This window comes from Taudactylus pleione, unplaced genomic scaffold (genome assembly GCF_031769625.1).
Source record: "Taudactylus pleione unplaced genomic scaffold, aTauple2 ptg000512l, whole genome shotgun sequence".
Lineage (NCBI taxonomy): Eukaryota > Metazoa > Chordata > Amphibia > Anura > Myobatrachidae > Taudactylus > Taudactylus pleione.
In genome coordinates this window covers 252739-273362 of record NW_028284914.1, presented here as the reverse complement: position 1 = coordinate 273362, position 20624 = coordinate 252739, and the positions used below count along the sequence as shown (strand labels likewise).

Below are 20624 nucleotides of genomic sequence, written 5' to 3'. Positions count from 1 at the left end.
ACTAGGTGGGCCATATGGTTCTTTTCTGCCGTCAAATTCTACGTTTCTATGTCTACTAGGCTCAGACTGTGGTGCAACCATAACAGACTACTGATGCCCAACCACCCACACACACGGGCAGATGTACTAAGCCTTAGAGAGTGATAAACTACCAACCAATCACCTCCTGTCATTTTTCAAACACAGCCTCTAGCATGACAGTTGGGAGCTGATTGGTTGGTGCTTTATCTCTCCCACAAACTGCTAAGCTGTTCCCCATATGCCTAGTGACTTGTATCAGCAAGCTGGTCCCCCGTCGGTTTGTGTGAAGGCTATTACCTGGCAATACTCCACTCCGGCTCGATCTTCTGCACCGTGGGATCCTCCGTGTAATTGTATTTCACCTCCAAGTTGCGGAGCTCTGCGCGGTTGATGTGAATCTTGATCTCTGCGCTCGTTGGGTTATGGCCCTGGGGGGTCTTGCAGCGAATCTCTTTTGCGGTCCTCCTAGAAAGGGAAAGAAAATGTAACAAAAACGTAGAAGGAAAATCCACAGACTACCGATTGCCGGTGTACCACTTCGCATCGCCATACTGCACCTGGTTTCCCTGAAAATAATAAATGTATATATTGTGCTGGTACGACAATGACACTTTGGACCACATGCACGGACTCTACTCTTTTTCAGAACTACGGAGAGATCCAATTTACCTGGCAGCCCACTGAGTCACGAACTGGCTTTTTAGGACACGAGATACAGGCCAGAGGCAGGAATGAATTTCCACCTACAGACAGATGGGCATCACTCTAGTCAGGGCTTGTCCGTGCAGCAGCCAGCGTTCCGCTCGGCAAAGGGCTGCTATGTAAATGACATTTCTCGTACGCCTGCTGTCTGCAATAGGAACGGTGTACTTGAAGGTCACCAGGCATACATACGGTTAAACACGCAGAACACTCACACTCAGCTATGGAACAATCCACAAGGCTTATATTAAACAGTGCGTAACCAATATACAAACTACAATAAACCACAAAGCTCTTACTAGTAACAAAAAAAAATTCAAGAACTGAATGATATATAAATGAATAAAGTTGCGATTGACGGAGAGTAATTTGTACGGAAGCGGATTTCTCAGTGAAAACACCCGTTCGGTATGGACACATGGTGTACAGTGGGGGCACAAGCGGCCATAAGCTCGGGGCCCCTGGGCTGTTGTGATCGGTAGGTGCCAGCAGCGGCATCTGCGTCAAATGGCGTCTTTCCGGGCAGCTGTGAAATAACGGCAGAATGGAAAGCCTGTGCTAAACTAACACACTGTATCACACGCTCACCCTGCAAACAGCAGCTATTAGCGCTGATAACCAGCAATTACCGCAGGAAAATATTTAAAGACCTGCTCTATTATCATTCGTAATCTAGAAATTATGCACTTGAAATCCTATGGAAGGGAGAAGCCGGCAGAAGAAAGCCTGAGAGCGAGGGATGGCGCACACAAACGCACGTTTACCAGGCACAATGAGGGACATCTATAAAAACCGGCGCCTGGTTCTCGGCAAGCTTAAAGCTGCGAGTTTCACAGGGTCTTGGAAACAAATATGTAATTTCCTTATAAATCTACGGAGCTGGTGTAAGTCCTACTATAAATAGCACTAAATCCTATAGGGAAGAAAAACAGACTGCAACATTTAAGTTGGGTTTTCAATACTCGTTATAGCTATAGCGCGCCATGTCTACCAGCCAGGAGATGGCGGCGGTTTTGCCCATACCAGCTGATCATTTTGAGCCGTATTCAGAGTCCATCTGAAATTTGATGGCAATTTGTGATCTTCGATAAGTCGCATCCCGGCGACCTAAATCGCAGCCCGTCACATCTGCGACTGGAGGGGTGTAAAATAGCCATTTAAACAGCGCTCCTGCTGTATTACTGAATTTGAGTAAACTGGTGCATTTTCACCGTTGCGACCAATCGCACGCAGTCGTCATTATAATCTTTTGCACCTCACACCAGAACCAGACCCTTCCAGGAGGCTGCGTTTAAGACTTTTTGAGCGACCATGTTAGTCTCAATTTGCGGATACCGGTCTACGCCTCGCCCTTACTGTACTTTCGTTGTGACTGCATTCCCACTTCCTGCGGTTCCACGCCCATTCCAGCCCCAGTCTCCGCATCCTAGTTGCAAGTCAGACTTGAGACGAAAAAAAAAAAAAAAGACGCAGTTTCTGAAATTCCGCGCATGCACCGTGTGAAAAATCGCTATTTAAAATGGCATTCCTGACCGACTCCGAATAAGGGCCTTTGTGCGCAGACAATACCATTGTAGTATTCCATATAAAGTGCGTTTCAGCTCTATATTAGTGTCGCTCACTGCTGAGGTCACCAAATAAAATCCAATGTAAACGTCACAATATAGGAAACGCGACATTGTAACGGCGGATATCCATATGGCGCAGTTAAAAATAAAATAAAAACCGTCGCTCTGTATTATTTCTGGCTGATTTCTAAGCAAGAGCGGTTTTTAGAAATGTCCTTTAATGTGCTGATTTTGGAACATTTTACTGATGCATTTCAATCACTTTTATGGCAGAAAATGTCCTTCTACAGACACAGCGGTAACATTCCAAGGCCCCACTCCCGCAGCCCATCGCTCATTATCAATCTCATTTTCTTGTACATGACTGAAATGCCTGAAAAGATGGAAATCCTGTAATGAGTCGGTTACCAAACTGTATACCCCCAATATTGCTTGATTTTCAGATCTACCATAGATCGAGACTTCTTGTTACTACAAAATTGCCTGTACGTGTGTGTATGATATATAGCAGTCGGCACAAATACAGCCCTTGTTCATCTACATTCTTATACATTACTGTTTTAGAGCCAACCTGTTGCCTAACCTCTGTGGAGGAGGCCATTTTGTGCTCCAGCAATGTCTCCGGTTCCTAACCAATTAAAAGGCTGCATTCTCGTGTGTATTGTGTCACCCCTAAAATGGCTGCCTCAACAGTACACAGGTAAGAGGTACCCTTTAATGACATCTTTTTATATAGGAACACATCCACTCAGGGGCAGTTTAATAGAGGAGGGGGCCAGTGTGCAATCTCTGTACAGGCCCCTCTCTCACCGGCAGAGTTTCAATGTAGACACCGGCACGGATACGCCTATGCATGCACCGCTGGGTAATGGGTATATGGTCCCAGGAGCCCTTGTGCACCGCACACCCTGCACCCATTATGGATACGCCCATGCATGCACTGCTGGGTAATGGGTGTATGGTCCCAGGAGCCCTTGTGCACCGCACACACTGCACCCATTATGGATACGCCTATGCATGCACTGCTGGGTAATGGGTGTATGGTCCCAGGAGCCCTTGTGCACCGCACACACTGCACCCATTATGGACACGCCTATGCATGCACTGCTGGGTAATGGGTGTATGGTCCCAGGAGCCCTTGTGCACCGCACACACTGCACCCATTATGGATACGCCCATGCATGCACTGCTGGGTAATGTGTGTATGGTTCGAGGAGCCCTTGTGCACCACACACACTGCACCCATTATGGATACACCTATGCATGCACTGCTGGGTAATGGGTGTATGGTCCCAGGAGCCCTTGTGCACCGCACACACTGCACCCATTATGGATGCGCCTATGCATGCACTGCTGGGTAATGGGTGTATGGTCCCAGGAGCCCTTGTGAACCGCACACACTGCACCCATTATGGATACGCCTATGCATGCACTGCTGGGTAATGGGTGTATGGTCCCAGGAGCCCTTGTGAACCGCACACACTGCACCCATTATGGATACGCCTATGCATGCACTGCTGGGTAATGGGTGTATGGTCCCAGGAGCCCTTGTGTACCACACACCCTGCACCCATTATGGATACGCCTATGCATGCACTGCTGGGTAATAGGTGTATGGTCCCAGGAGCCCTTGTGCACGGCACACCCTGCACCCATTATGGATACACCTATGCATGCACTGCTGGGTAATGGGTGTATGGTCCCAGGAGCCCTTGTGCACCGCACACCCTGCACCCATTATGGATACGCCTATGCATGCACTGCTGGGCAATGGGTGTATGGTCCCAGGAGCCCTTGTGCACCGCACACCCTGCACCCATTACGGATACGCCTATGCATGCACTGCTGGGTAATGGGTGTATGGTCCCAGGAGCCCTTGTGCACCGCACACACTGCACCCATTATGGATACGCCTATGCATGCACTGCTGGGTAATGGGTGTATGGTCCCAGGAGCCCTTGTGCACCGCACACCCTGCACCCATTATGGATACGCCTATGCATGCACTGCTGGGCAATGGGTGTATGGTCCCAGGAGCCCTTGTGCACCGCACACCCTGCACCCATTACGGATACGCCTATGCATGCACTGCTGGGTAATGGGTGTATGGTCCCAGGAGCCCTTGTGCACCGCACACCCTGCACCCATTATGGATACGCCTATGCATGCACTGCTGGGTAATGGGTGTATGGTCCCAGGAGCCCTTGTGCACCGCACACCCTGCACCCATTACGGATACGCCTATGCATGCACTGCTGGGTAATGGGTGTATGGTCCCAGGAGCCCTTGTGCACCACACACCCTGCACCCATTACGGATACGCCTATGCATGCACTGCTGGGTAATGGGTGTATGGTCCCAGGAGCCCTTGTGCACCGCACACCCTGCACCCATTATGGCTACACCTATGCATGCACTGCTGGGTAATGGCTGTATGGTCCCAGGAGCCCTTGTGCACTGCACACTCTGCACCCATTATGGATACGCCTATGCATGCACTGCTGGGTAATGGGTGTATGGTCCCAGGAGCCCTTGTGCACCGCACACCCTGCACCCATTACGGATACGCCTATGCATGCACTGCTGGGTAATGGGTGTATGGTCCCAGGAGCCCTTGTGCACCACACACCCTGCACCCATTACGGATACGCCTATGCATGCACTGCTGGGTAACTAGGGAAGAGCTTGACAACCATTACAGTAATTTGACACTAATGTAAAAATTAATGGCTTATTATCATCTGTATAAATTACATATTGTAAAATAATACATTTCTTAGATTCAGAATTACATTTACAGTTATTTAATGATATATGTAAAACAACAAGAGCAAGTTGATAAACTTAATTTCTGCCTATTATAGAACCCTGCAAGAGGCATCGTGATCATCCACATTTGACTATGGAAGCATGGGGGGAGATTTTCCTCCTATGCACACCCTACATTCACTCAATAACTGATTAGACACCACTATTCATGTTACAGCCAATACATACCTAGTGTGATGCACAGAGGAAAAGCTTCCCCCATCGTCAGCTCCTCCCCACAAGTATTTCTAGTTCTATGTCATTGTATAAACCATTATATTATATAACTAAGAGAAGTATTTCTGTAGCTCTTTTATACATGACGGTCTAGTAGGGATACTTATTGCCCCATCTTGCACCAATCTTGGCCATGTAGCAAATATTACAGTGTAACAAGAATGATCTGATTTATTTAGGTGCTATAAGGGTTCCCTAGTGCCCATTCCCTGCTATACATCTCGTTAGACCTACCATGAAAAGCCGCAGGGACGTCCTCCGATGTCTATGGTCACGTCACTGCCGGCATTCAGGTTGCTTCCCTCAATGGTAATCCAGGTGCCACCAGACAGAGGGCCACGGGCAGGGGTCACACGGTAAAAATGCGGGCTCTGCAAGTCGGATACACAAGCTGTGGTTAGGGAGGAAGCTCCAGTACAACTATTACGCAACATTCCCAATACTTCGGTAATCACGCTCATTCCATTACAGCGGAAGCGGCCGTAGTGTGGGACGAGCCCATATTCCAAAGTTTTTCTCAACGGCAGATGTGGGCTGTGGGTGTGGCTTGGGCTGATTAGGGGTGTGGCTAGTCCTGACACACCCGAGAGTGCATGAGGAAGAGGACAAAAGAGTAGGTAGGTCACTTACCACAAGTCTGGGTAATGGCGTGGCCTGGGCTGATTATGGGTGTGGCTAGTCCCGATACATCCCAGAGTAGGGATGGCCATCGACGATTCAAAATCATGGATGGTTTATAGCCGATGTCAAAAGTTTTTGACATCGAATAGGGGGAGTACCAGATGGTTTCCTTAAAAGCATAAGCGAATGTTTGTTTTACCAAGTGCCGGGACACTGAGCATAGCTCCGCTCCCTGGCACCCACAAAGCCCCGCCCTCAAGTTCTGATTGGCTTACGGGCCAGTCAGTCAAAAGGCAAGGATGACCATCGGTTGGTGAAACCAGCGATGGTCATCCAGTGAATAGTTTAAAGCCATCGATGGTGGCTTGCTATTCTACCATCGATGGTTAAACCACTGATGGGCCATCCCTACCCCAGAAAGTATGAGGAAGAGGATGACAGAGTAGAGATAGGTCACTTACCACAAATGTGAAGGACTTTGGTGCAGTGGTCATGTATTCTTTAGAGCAGTCTCTCACACACACCTCAACTGTGGCATTACGAGGCTGCTTTGCCTCCCCGATCTCACACACGATCCTACAGTGACACAGAAAGGTCTAATCAGGAACACGGACATCAGTCCTCCCACCTGAGTTTGCAAGCTCTTTAGCAGAGAGCTCCCTCCGTGCAAAAGTCACAGTAATAACCCGGCGAGGTGTACTTATACTTCTAGATGGATCGGGGAACACAGCATTACCGTCTGAATAATTACTGGATGTGGGAGGTGCAGCTATAGTAATTACAGCATTTTGCTGCCCTTATATCTGCAATACATTAGGGTGGCACAACTGCACTGGCAAAGTCACTGCTACAATCAGATTCCCTGCTATGGCTATAGTGCCTTTCTCATTCGCACCAGTTAATCATAGATGCTCCCCACTGACTATAACTTAGCAGGATTTGGGGGACAGCAAAAAATTGAATATGGAATAGGATAGATACACCTCCTATCTTAGCTGACATAGTGATAGTAAATATACACCCACTGTTTTAGCTGCCACCTCTGGCATAGGTTAGATACACCCCCTATCTTAGCTGTGACCTCTGGCATAGAATAGGTTAGATACACCCTCTATAATAGCTGTGACCTCTGGCATAGAATAGGTTTGATACACCCCCTATCTTAGCTGTGACCACTGGCATACAAAAGGTTAGATACACTCCCTATCTTAGCTGTGACCACTGGCATAGAATAGGTTTGATACACCCCCTATCTTAGCTGTGACCTCTGGCATAGAATAGGTTAGATACACCCCCTATCTTAGCTGTGACCACTGGCATACAATAGGTTAGATACACTCCCTATCTTAGCTGTGACCACTGGCATAGAATAGGTTAGATACACCCCCTATCTTAGCTGTGACCACTGGCATACAATAGGTTAGATACACTCCCTATCTTAGCTGTGACCACTGGCATAGAATAGGTTAGATACACCCCCTATCTTAGCTGTGACCACTGGCATAGAATAGGTTAGATACACCCCCTATCTTAGCTGTGACCTCTGGCATAGAATAGGTTAGATACACCCCCTATCTTAGCTGTGACCTCTGGCATAGAATAGGTTAGATACACCACCCGTGTTAGCTGCCAACTCTGGCATAGGTTAGATACACCTCCTATCTTAGCTGTGACCACTGGCATAGAATAGGTTAGATACACTCCCTATCTTAGCTGTGACCACTGGCATAGAATAGGTTAGATACACCCCCTATCTTAGCTGTGACCTCTGGCATAGAATAGGTTAGATAAACCCCCTATCTTAGCTGTGACCACTGGCATAGAATAGGTTAGATACACCTCCTATCTTAGCTGCCACCTCTGGCATAGAATAGGTTAGATACACCACCCGTGTTGGCTGCCAACTCTGGCATAGGTTAGATACACCCCCTATCTTAGCTGTGACCACTGGCATAGAATAGGTTAGATACACCCACTGTGTTAGCTGCCATCTTTGGCATAGGTTAGATACACCTCCTATCTTAGCTGCCACCTCTGGCATAGAATAGGTTAGATACACCACCCGTGTTAGCTGCCAACTCTGGCATAGGTTAGATACACCTCCTATCTTAGCTGTGACCACTGGCATAGAATAGGTTAGATACACTCCCTATCTTAGCTGTGACCACTGGCATAGAATAGGTTAGATAAACCCCCTATCTTAGCTGTGACCACTGGCACAGAATAGGTTAGATACACCCCCTATCTTAGCTGTGACCACTGGCATAGAATAGGTTAGATACACCTCCTATCTTAGCTGTGACCACTGGCATAGAATAGGTTAGATACACCCCCTATCTTATCTGTGACCACTGGCATAGAATAGGTTAGATACACCCCCTATCTTATCTGTGACCACTGGCATAGAATAAGTTAGATACACCCACTGTGTTAGCTGCCATCTTTGGCATAGGTTAGATACACCTCCTATCTTAGCTGTGACCACTGGCATAGAATAGGTTAGATACACTCCCTATCTTAGCTGTTACCACTGGCATAGAATAGTTTAGATACACCCCGTATCTTAGCTGTGACCTCTGGCATAGAATAGGTTAGATACACCCCCTATCTTAGCTGTGACCACTGGCATAGAATAGGTTAGATACACTCCCTATCTTAGCTGTGCCCACTGGCATACAATAGGTTAGATACACCCCCTATCTTAGCTGTGACCTCTGGCATAGAATAGGTTAGATACACCCATCTTAGCTGTGACCACTGGCATAGAATAGGTTAGATACACCCACTGTGTTAGCTGCCATCTTTGGCATAGGTTAGATACACCTCCTATCTTAGCTGCCACCTCTGGCATAGAATAGGTTAGATACACCACCCGTGTTAGCTGCCAACTCTGGCATAGGTTAGATACACCTCCTATCTTAGCTGTGACCACTGGCATAGAATAGGTTAGATACACCTCCTATCTTAGCTGTGACCACTGGCATAGTGATAGTAAAGATACACTTCTGGCCTGCGGGGTTCCACATACAGAAGAGGTTGACCGCTCTGTGAAACTTACTGCTCAGCACTGATGTACTCGTTCTCACTTGGGACACACATAACTTGTCCGACCCTCACACCAAAGCGGATGTCCTCGAACCTCAGACCCAAGTTCTCTCCGGTAATAGTCAGCCGAGTCCCTCCTTGCCTGGGCCCAGTCTCTGGAGACAGCTTCAGAAAACAAAAAGATATTTGTCATGTACTTTGTACACAGCAGGAATGATCAGGTAGTGACCATTCCAGCATCATCAAATGCCTTTCTACAATACAGAGCACCCGCCACTTATGTATACTGCAAACTGTCTGATATAGAGATGTTACTAATATTGTAACAGCGCGGAAACCTTGACCGAAAGTTGGCAATAAGTTGTATGTGGTACAAACTTAGTGTGAGCTATTGCTTTCTGTTATCAGTCATTTCAGGCTGGCTGCAGTATCAGTCATAAGGATTACTCACATGAAGTCTGCCCTGCAAAGGAGAAATCCCTTCCCCGCATTCCCATCACTGCATACTCATATTATATATATATATATATATATATATATATACATACATACATACATACCCACACAGTCAGGTGCATAAATATTGGGACATTGACAGAGATTTCATATTTTGGCCTCTATTCACCCCCACAATGGCTTTGAAATGAAACAAACAAGATGTGCTTTAACTGCAGACTTTCAGATTTAATTTGAGGGTAATTACATCCACATGAGGTGAACGGTGTAGGAATTACAACGGTTTCTGTATGTGCCTCCCACTTTTTAAGGGGCCAAAAGTAATGGGACAAACTAAACAATCCTAAATCTAACTTTCACTTTTTAATACTTTGTTGCAAATCCTTTGCAGACAATTACAGCCTGAAGTCTGGAACGCATAGACATCACCAGACGCTGGGTTTCATCCCTGGTGATGCTCTGCCAGGCCTCTACTGCAAATGTCTTCAGTTCCTGCTTGTTCTTGGGGCATTTTCCCTTCAGTTTTGTCTTCATCGAGTGAAATCCATGCTCAATCGGATTCAGGTCTGGGGATTGAGTTAGCCATTGCATAACATTCCACTTTTTAGCCTTAAAAAACTCTTTGGTTGCTTTTGCAGTATGCTTCGGGTCATTGTCCATCTGCACTGTGAAGCGCCATCCAATGAGTGCTGAAACATTTGACTGAATATGAGCATATAATATTGCCCAAAACACTTCAGAATTCATTCTGCTGCTTTTGTCAGCAGTCACATCATCATCAATAAATACAAGGGAACCAGTTCCATTGGCAGCCATACATGCCCACGCCATGACACTACCACCACCATGCTTCACTGATGAGGTGGTATGTTTTGGATCATGAGCAGTTCCTTTCCTTCTCCATACTCTTCTCTTCCCATCACTCTGGTACAAGTTGATCTTTGTCTCATCTGTCCATAGGATGTTGTTCCAGAACTGTAATGGCTTTTTTAGATGTTGTTTGGCAAACTCTAATTTGGTCTTCCTGTTTTTGAGGCATCTTGTGGTGAACCCTCTATATTCACTCTTGTGAAGTCTTCTCTTAATTGTTGACTTTGACACATATACACCTACCTCCTGGAGAGTGTTCTTGATTTGGCCAACTGTTGTGAAGGGGTTTTTCTTCACCAGGGAAATAATTCTTCTGTCATCCACCACAGTTGTTTTCCGTGGTCTTCCGCGTCTTTTGGTGTTGCTGAGCTCTCCGGTGCATTCTTTCTTTTTAAGAATGTTCCAAACAGTTGATTTGGCCACACCTAATGTTTTTTCTATCTCTCTGATGGGTTTGTTTTGATTTTTCAGCCTTATGATGGCTTGCTTCACTGGATCTCATATTGAGAGTCGACAGCAACTGATTGCAAATGTCACACCTAGAATCAACTCCAGACCTTTTACCTGCTTAAATGATAATGAAATAACGAGGGAATAGCCCACACCTGTCCATGAAATAGCGTTTGAGTTGATAGTCCCATTACTTTTGGCCTCTTAAAAAGTGGGAGGCACATATAGAAACCGTTGTAATTTCTACACCGTTCACCTGATTTGGATGTAATTACCCTCAAATTAAATCTGAAAGTCTGCAGTTAAAGCACATCTTGTTTGTTTCATTTCAAAGCCATTGTGGTGGTGAATAGAGGCCAAACTATGAAAATTCTGTCAATGTCCCAATATTTATGGACCTGACTGTATATATACACATTCATATATATATATATATATATATATATATATATATATATATATTACTAGTAATGACAGTAATTGCTCTTATATGAGCCAAATTTTAGGATTAGTGGTCTTTTATGATGAGCACAGGAGAAGCCAGGAGCGGTGAGACATATCCTTTCTGAAGCCAGGAGCGGTGAGACATATCCTTTCTGAAGCCAAGAGCGGTGAGACAGCATCTTCTCCTGGTGGCCGCACCTACATTGCTGCCTATACCGTCATCACTATAATGCCGATGAGTGACATGCAATTCTATGTTATGTTTTATTAAATAAATCATGCTCAAGCGCCCCATTATTATCCGCGCCGCAGCTGCACTACCACTGCCAAATTAACCCGGTAGCTGGTTGGCTGGCAGTGCCACCTGCAAGCTGTCAATTACGAAAGGCTGGAGAGTGGCAGGTTAGGAACCCCTGGACTCACCGCGAAGGCTTACAGAACATGAGACGCCTCTGGTTTTAATAAGGGAAAGTGCTGTATCTGGGTGCCATTGTGTTCCTTTTAATTTTTCATACCTATCTTGCGCTGAGAAGTGACACCATGTACGGGATGACTGTGCTTACAACCGGCTGTTCTTTGTATTGCCGCAGAGACAGTTATGAAGTTGTGATGCTCCCGCTGTGCGCTCTTTCTTACCGCAGGCTGCTGTGTTTTGTACGTTAATGTAAGCAAGCAGGGGGCTCTTTGTAAAACTACACACACTCCTGTAGAGTTTGAACAGCAAAGTGAAACGGAGTCGTTAAGCCCGGGAACCCAAGTGAAACTGCAAGTGCTATAGAAACACTACGCCAAGTGGCTCCATGAATATTTTATTGGCAGTGAAATGTGCCAACCCCAGATGAAAAACAGAAGGATTTGGGCTGAGACTTGGATTAGTGTTATATGCAATAATAGAAATACAAAGACGTGTGCGTGTGTTCATATATATATATATATATATATATATATACACACATACATACACATACATATACACACACACTATATATATATATACACACACACATATACATATACACACACACTATATATCTGTATGCATATATAGCACACCCACACAGACATATATATATATATATATATATATATATATATATAAATATATATATATATATATATATATATATATATATATATACATACACACACATACATACACACACACACACACACACTCTGATTCTGCCTTTAATACAGTACTCCAGCCTCCTCATCTTTAATTTTTAAGGCAACAACACATGACAGCGCTGTACTTTGGGGATATCATGAAAGAACCAATTAACATACAGGGGCAGATGTACTAAGCCTTGGAGAGAGATAAAGTACCAAACCAATCAGCTCCAAACTGTCATTTTTCAAACTCAGCCTGTAATATGACAGCTAGGAGCTGATATGTTGGTACTTTAGCTCTCCCCAAGGCTTAGTACATCTCCCCCACAATGACATAGAACAGAAGCTAAAGGTGACCCTGTATAAATAAGCTCAGAGGAGGACCAGGGAGCAGCATGCACTATTACCACTCTGTCCCCTCCAATCTCCCAGGCCCCTCACTAATGACCCCTCCCCACACCCCTGGGCACCATCTCACTGTACACCAAGGTTGGCGTGTTCGTCACAGCATCTTAGATGGGTCTACAGGAGCGGTCACAAATCTAAAGCTGCGATTGGCTTCATCCTGAGCTAATCCTGCCCACGTCACATGCTGACATACCAGCCAGAAACCCCAGGAGACAATAAGCCCACCCACCCTATCCATCGGTTTCTAAAATTGGGAAATAATTCAAAGCAGAGCCTGGGGCGCCCTGACCAAAGCGTGTGAAGTACGGAGGACTCCGGCTGTGGAAAGGACAAGTATTGTGAGCGCTTTGTTGCCATACTGAGAAAGCTTTTGGGCTAGTTGAAGGGTAATTAGGTCTATATTGGCGTAAGGAAGCGTATATATTCTATAAGGTAAGTAATGACTGCTACATTGCAAAAATAACATTTCTCTAGAGCAAATGTCTGCAAACCATTAATAACCAATACAAACACCCCCCTTTATATATTAAATTAGAGTTCTGGTGCATTAATATTGTATGTACCAATCACCGCATGTCCGAATAAACTCAGAGAGGATCAATGGTAACGCTCTACTGACAAGAGATGGTTATAAAGGACTCATTCATTCAGAACATACATTTTTGGGGAAGGGGGGGGGGGGGGGGAGAAGAGACCCACATCCCTAACTCCCTGCTGCCGTGGCCAGTGCATTGTCTTGTTCCCAGAAGGGATATCCGCAGTCTGATGAGACACATTTAGCACGATTATTTCCAATAAGGCGGACAGGTGCGCTTGACAAAGGCAGCATTATGACTGATGAGCAGCAGGGCGGCGACCCAGCAACACCAATAACCTGCTAATTGCGGGCAATTTCCCAGCAGATTCTGCCTGCCTCCAGCGCGTCCCATCACTCCTCGCACACCTGCGGGCACTAAATGGAATTAATGCGTCCCCGCGCCGGCTGCAGAATCTCATTCTGTGGAATTATGGGTCTCGTTACTGATTTGCCGGTGGGAGCAGGAAGGAAGGAAGGGCGATTTATGAGTGGCCACCTTTAATTATATTCTCTTTATCTTTTGTTTCATTTTTACACTCTTCAGAGTGCATCACCCGTCTGCGGAAGAAACCGGCTCCATTGCTGTAAGTACAGGTAGCCGGAGAGTCACAATTCACCAGCTCTCCCCCTCATGCCATGCACCAAAGAACACACTTAGGCCGTGGCACCCTGCTGTGCAGGGGAGAACTTGCCACAATGCCACAAGTTGGTGATCCAGGACTTCATTTCATCCATTGACTCACTTTAATCATTTTTTATAATTTCTCAATAAGAAACATTTGGCATAGGGCCGCCGTGAAAATATGCTAATACTATAGGGCAGTGGTCGGGGAACAGGGGTAAATTACCCCACATGGGGTAAAAATGAAAATCCTGGGGGTAATGGACGGACAGTCGGGCATGCATATGAATCATTCTATAATATAGAATGATTCATATGTATGCCCGGCTGTGCCGAGGGGAGGCTCTAAGCCGGACGCCCGCTGAGATGTTATTACCAGCGGGCACCCGGCTCCTTCCCTGCAGCGCCGCGTTAGCCGGAGGCTGGAGTTCTCTTCTGAACCCCAGCTTCCGCCTCTCTCCATGCGCACTATGGGAGAGACGTCATGATGTCTCTCCCATAGTTCCGTGGAGCAGCCGGGCGGACAGGACGGCGGCGGATGCAGGAGCGGGGATTAAGGTAAGTGGTTTTTTTGGGTTTCATTTGTACAAGCGGCACTACTACAGGGGCATTATATGGGGGCACTACTACAGGGGCATTATATGGGGGCACTATATGGGGTCACTACTACAGGGGCATTATATGGGGGCACTGCTACAGGGGCATTATATGGGGGCACTACTACAGAGGCATAACTATGGGGACACTACTATATGATTTCCTTCTTTTCAAATCAAAGGGGTAACGTCGGCGTATCTAAATTTATTTTGGGGTAAAAGGTAAAAAAAAATTCCCTGACCCCTGCTCTAGGGGGCCGTGATTCATGAAAGTTTGGTACACACTGCGCAAAGGGGATAGATTTACTAAAGTTTCTAAAACAGACAAGTGGTGATGTTGCCCATAGCAACCAAACAGATTCTGTATATTATTTGCTAGGGTGCAATAGAGAAATGATAGCTAAAATACCCGCCGGAGCCTCATGATTTACGTATTAACTCGCATTGCAGAATAATAAATAAAATCTGTGTGTTTTGCACCATAATAGAAGCGTGCGCAACAGCAGATCACACTAATCTCCCACGGGATCTTGCGTTTAACTGGATCTCACCGCAAACGTGTCAGGAAAAATTAAAAAATCAGCCGTTGACACAAAACTGTACAGATCATGAAGGGCGCGGAATGCGTCTGACGCTCTGTAGTGGAGAGAGGAACACCTGCACAATCACAATCCACTTTATACCTGCGCTGCCTTAGAGAGTCAGGGTAGGACTGAACGGCGCATTTTACCATCTCCTGTCATACAGAATAGGTCCAATGGGCGGTTTGTTGGTCCTGTAAAAGTAGGACAATGCTTTATATTGTTGTATTTTCAATAACAGTCTTCAAGGGAGAGAATGATTGGCAAGTAAATATTTCCTGGTTAAAAAAATAGGACACCGTATTTAGAATGAACCAACTATGGGTGGGTGAGGACTACCTTCCCAAAAAGCCTAAGTTTGCTTTGTTCCAGCAGGTTAAGAACCGACATCAAAAAAGCGCGTTTCACACTCGGCGCAGCACGCACATATGCAGCAATGGATTCCCGCAGGCACCGAATAGTAGATATGAAAATTAGCAGCGGAGCATCGGTGCAATTGGCTGTTCCGGCTTACAGCAGACGGGCGCAATACCCGCTACTCATGGTAACTACAGCACACGAGATGCTCACACTTTGCTGAGCAATAGAACCTAGCGAACATTTGTCCCGACTCTTCTACATCCTCACCTGCGCTAAGAAGCCTGGCTGCCTCCTCTCGGAATCACAGACAAGTTCCCATTACCACGAGCCCTCCTTCCTGCTATTCCCTTAATTGGTTTCACAGGGGGACTCGTAAATAAAACAACAAACATTTGCTTCTAAAATATATATATAAAAGGGCTGCACCATTCATTATGCAGAAGCAGGAGGTGAAGGCAAGATCACAGGCAGAGGGGCCGGGATTGAACTTCGCAGAGTGTGGCCCGAGGTCTCATCCTGCTCCTGTCCGATTCATCACTTAGAGCAGGGATGGGGAACCTCAGGCCCGGGGGCCGTATAAGGCCCTTGGTATCATTTGGTCTGGCCCTCAGAGCTTTTCTCTGCTAGCCTCATCTGGCCAGCAGGGTGCCTAGAAGGTCACCCTGCAGCCAGAATCTATGCAGCAGTGCCGCCTGGAGCATCCTTAGGGCGATTCAGACGGTCACATCGCTGCCCTTACAGCTTCCCGAAGCATCATCAGGATGCTCCTGGTATTGCTGTAATCACCGGCGATTGTGACCCCGTCCCTGTGTGACATCACATGGAGGGAGTGTGGCCTGCACCTGGCCTGCGAATAATGTTCTATATATATCAAAATGGCCCTCGGCAGAAAAAAGGTTCCCCACCCCTGCCTTAGAGATATTACAGCGGTCGCAGGGTGGTGCCCAGTTCAGCAATTCCTAAACATGGGCAATATAGCGACCAGATCTTAACAAATAGGGAACGTAAAAAATTGGCACACGTTTAAAGGGGATGTGTAGGAAATATGGCCGACAAGTGACAAAATCAGCAAATTGTCCAGAATGGAATGTGATGCGCCATAATGTAGCTAGTGTAAGCGTGACGCGCTTTAATGCTTTCATCGTGGCGCCACCTCACTGGCAGCTTCAGTAAGGGCAGATCCACGTGTCTAAGGGCTGATATATGGCGGTGGGGTATGAGGTCACAACCCAACGTCAATCCGGCCCACATGGGGTGAGTATGCGCCAGTCCTAAGGTGGCTAATCGCAATTTAAATCGGACATGCCGGCACTTTCAACATACATACAAATTGTGTAATGTGACCTGCCAACTCGCCCACGCAAGACTTTAATGTAAAGCAGGATTATTGGTATAAAAGTCATGACATCACATTTCTGGGATTCCTGGAGCAATAGAGGCAAAGTAGCACCTTGGGAACCACAAAACCTGTCATGTGATCTGTATGTATCCATAATAAATAACATATCAAGTACTACACCACTTTTTCATTATAGGGGTCGACATACCTTGGTGATTTTGGGGTCTGTACAGCGGCTTTGTGGGGTGCTGACGTGCATCCAAGTGCTTTCGTGCACCGGGCAGTTCTGGCGCAGAGTGCATTTCTTCTCAGCCACGCACCAGCCGCACTCAAAACGTGGATCCGACTTGAGACACAGGCCGCAGCTTTCCCGCAGGGCTGAGCACTTGTACAGGTGGGCTGCAGGACAAACCAGATGGTCAATACTTCCACGCACTGCTCCCATCAATTAATTACAGATACGGCCTTGCTAATTAGCAACGTATTACAACACAGGGACTTGGCTGAACACGTAAGGAAAAAAAAAAAAAAATTAAGAAAATCAAATAACCCATATGAAACGCTTGAGGCGAAAACAGCAGAGCGAACGATCTGCTGACATATGCTGCGCGAGTTCCCAAGGCAGAGAGCACTCACCTTGGATGTTCTGCGGGTTATCAATGACAAAATGGCCGTTCCAGACGACAGAGAGATTTACAGGCAGGTCGCTCACGTCGTTTCCCTCATAGGTGTACTGCAAAACAGAAGCACCAACAGAACGGTTACCAATCACCTAAACCATAAACACCACACACACACACAAAATGGCCGCACCGTTGCCACACTCTGACAGAAATCCCACATTTAAAACCTGGTACGAGAGAAACAAAAACTAAAAAGGCTCCAAACTACCACATATATAAATGGTTTGATACTCTATAAGGACACGATTCCAGAGGCAGTAAGACTTCAATTACCTTTCCCCTGTGTACTTGTCCATTTTGTTCCAAGTCTCTTGAAATGGAACCAGATTATAACTTATTTTATACCAGATGAGGCTACAGAGAGACAGTGCCGACCATTACAGGCCTCGCTGACGACTGTCACCCCTCAACTGAAGATAAACGGCTCTGCTTTATTTACAGCCCTGAAATGGGTTGAAATGGAGACTGGCAGCTAGAAATTAAAATTAGACATCCAGAGGAGACAAAGACGGAAGATAAAAGGCTGAGGGGAGCGTAATGGCTTCAGTTTTCTGTCCAGTCTCCGAGTTCGGCTATCCATTTACTTATACTGCATAGTGCATCCTTGCTCTCCAGGTGCCAAACGTCTTACCATGCAGAATCAGCCATGATTATTAAAGGCTGCAGGTAGGCAGGATTGCAGTCTCCATGGCCCCCTATTGTGTGCACCACCACACAATGCCATTTACAAGCTCGGCTCCTGAACGAGGCACCGGTGGGGATTTAGCAGTGAAAAGCAGAGCGCCATCCTAAGTGAAATTGGCATTTTCAATTTGTACTCTGACATGTCTCATTTGGGACCCCCGGATCTTCAGAATGCATCAGCCTACAGCTGTCCGGCTACTTAATGTTCATTTCAACACCTCACTCTGCCCCCCCTCCTTCAACCCCCACCCCCCAAACACAGGAATTGGTTGATCGGGAGACAGGTAACTCCAGAGAACTTAAGAAGAGCCCGTCCACAAGCAGCCTGGGAGATGTGGGGTTAATAAGTCCTTTCATCGCCTTTTAGCTCAGGAGCCGTATTTCCAATCTATTTCCAATCAGAGCATTTGCAAAGCGAGCAGCAGTCTGGAGAATAGACTTGCTGAGCCGGCAGCATTGAATCCGACTCCTCCTGCTAATATCCCGTTTGAGGGTCTCCTGAGGGCACCCCCCTTCTCTCCCGCACATTCTTCTGTTACCGTATTGTGTAACACCTTACAGAGATATTTCCTGGGTGGATCAGTGCTGCAGGGTTATTGCTGGGAGCAGACCAGCCAGGGCTATCAGTGTACAGAGCTCGCTGTAAAGGCTGATGGTTATATGGGCAGCTCAGCTGTAGGAGCACATTGAACACTTGAAATAAACGGGAAAAGATGTATTTTTTTGCAATTGAAGCGATTCACATAAACCAGTGATTCCCAATCAAAATAACTGAAGTTCAAGTATGGCTATCCTTAAAACCTGGACTGTTAGTGTGCCTTGAGGACCGTGGTTGGGAACCCCTGACATAAACTATTAAAAATAGTGCACATACAGCCAATTACAGGTACAGATGTATCCTCGCTCGTCTTTCCTGCAGTGGCATCGAACAGCCCCTCTCGGCGCGCCTGGTCCAGTGAGACTATTAGCATTGGGCATCTTTTTTGCCGAAATGCGTCTAAGTCACAACGCGATGCGACTAGGACGCACCATTAGACATTATATGATTAATCTGATATGTGACACTTCTATATCGGTGTGCGACTGAGACTCTCAAAAAGCATGTGTAGCGGTATGATGCAGCAGCGTGGATTTTTCCACGCCAAGTTCCGTTTACAGACTCAGTCGCACATAGATATACAAGTGTCGTATATCAAATAAATCAGCAGGGTCTTCCCGTGCGCCCTAATCGCATCGCGACTGATGCATTTTTGGTTAAGAAGAAAGACGCCCGACTCTAGCAGAGTAGCGCGGGACCTGGCGGCTCACTCACGCTAGGCATGTCGCGCAGCATGGCGCATTGAGGCGAGATGAGCATCATAAAACGCTAAAAAGGCTCAAATAGTGCTACTGATAGCGTCGTTCGCACCAGTGCCTCAAAGGTCTGCAGTCTTGCGCCACACTTATTTAAAAAAAAAAAAAACGCTCGCTACTTTATCAGGATGCTGTGAATTTCGTCTATGACCCAAAAACGGAAAAGTGGCGACAATGAGTGCGGTAGGGAAATTAGCGCCATTGTGGCAGGTACTGATGGGCCAGAAGAGAAATTTATCATTGTAATTTAGTGAAAAAGATAGAAAAAAATAAATATATATATGCATGCCGTTTCGCACTGCCTAACCCAATCCCAGCAAGCCTTGTGCGCGCTGTGATGCCGCAGTCTTTCCTGTATCGCTAATCTCTGTACTTCAGTCATACCCTGAGCGCGGTTTCAGTAACACCGCTTCCCGACTTGACCATTTAACTCTTTCATTGTCGAGCTGTCAATTTCGTTTTGCAGTGCCCGAGCGGCCTGCGTTCCGTCATATTACAAAGTGACAAGCCGTAATGCCCAGATAATGATGCCGTGAATTACTTACGGAGAGATCGGGCAGGCCAGGAGGTCAGAATGAATCCTGAAGAGCAGGTTTCCCGGCTGCATTGGCTGTGGCAGCAAATGAGATTACATTCCCTCCCAACAAGAACCCAGGGATTGCCCTGCCCGACACATTAACGCAGGCGGATTAGCACAGAAACGAGACCAGTTTGCAGAACATCTCCAGCTCGTGAGCAGACTGGGAAGAGAAGTGCAGCCGTACAGACAGCTCAGAGGAGGAACCAGGAGCAAAATCAGAAAACATTCTCTCCTGCCGATTAATAACCTCTCATCTGAAATGATCCATGTTAATAACTTTTCTTTTCTTGTATTAAATATCAGGTTTAGAGTTTGCATTAAATTTAAAGGGCAGTTTATCATTGACTGTGACAATTCAAGTATAGTATATACTACACCACAAATGTACATTAACTTCCACGTTCTACTCTACGTAATATGATAAATATGTGATTGGACACACAATATTACGCTCGTCTACTCTCCCGGTACGTCTGGGAAACTCCCCAATTTCAAGATGCTCTCCCCGC

General features: G+C 46.4%; 1 protein-coding gene across 7 annotated transcripts in view; it reads right to left on the bottom strand.

Moving 5' to 3' along the window:
• Positions 1–20624, bottom strand: part of PLXNA1 (plexin A1) — a 312844-nt gene that overhangs the window by 60660 nt on the left and 231560 nt on the right. For all 7 annotated transcript variants that reach the window (XM_088450221.1, XM_088450220.1, XM_088450216.1 and 4 more), the window contains exons 11-16: positions 17452–17548; positions 17024–17214; positions 9016–9167; positions 6419–6533; positions 5571–5707; positions 319–486 (exon numbers count right to left, since the gene is read on the bottom strand). In XM_088450221.1, coding sequence (XP_088306347.1) covers positions 319–486; positions 5571–5707; positions 6419–6533; positions 9016–9167; positions 17024–17214; positions 17452–17548 — 860 coding nt within the window. The remainder of the gene's footprint in view (positions 1–318; positions 487–5570; positions 5708–6418; positions 6534–9015; positions 9168–17023; positions 17215–17451; positions 17549–20624) is intronic.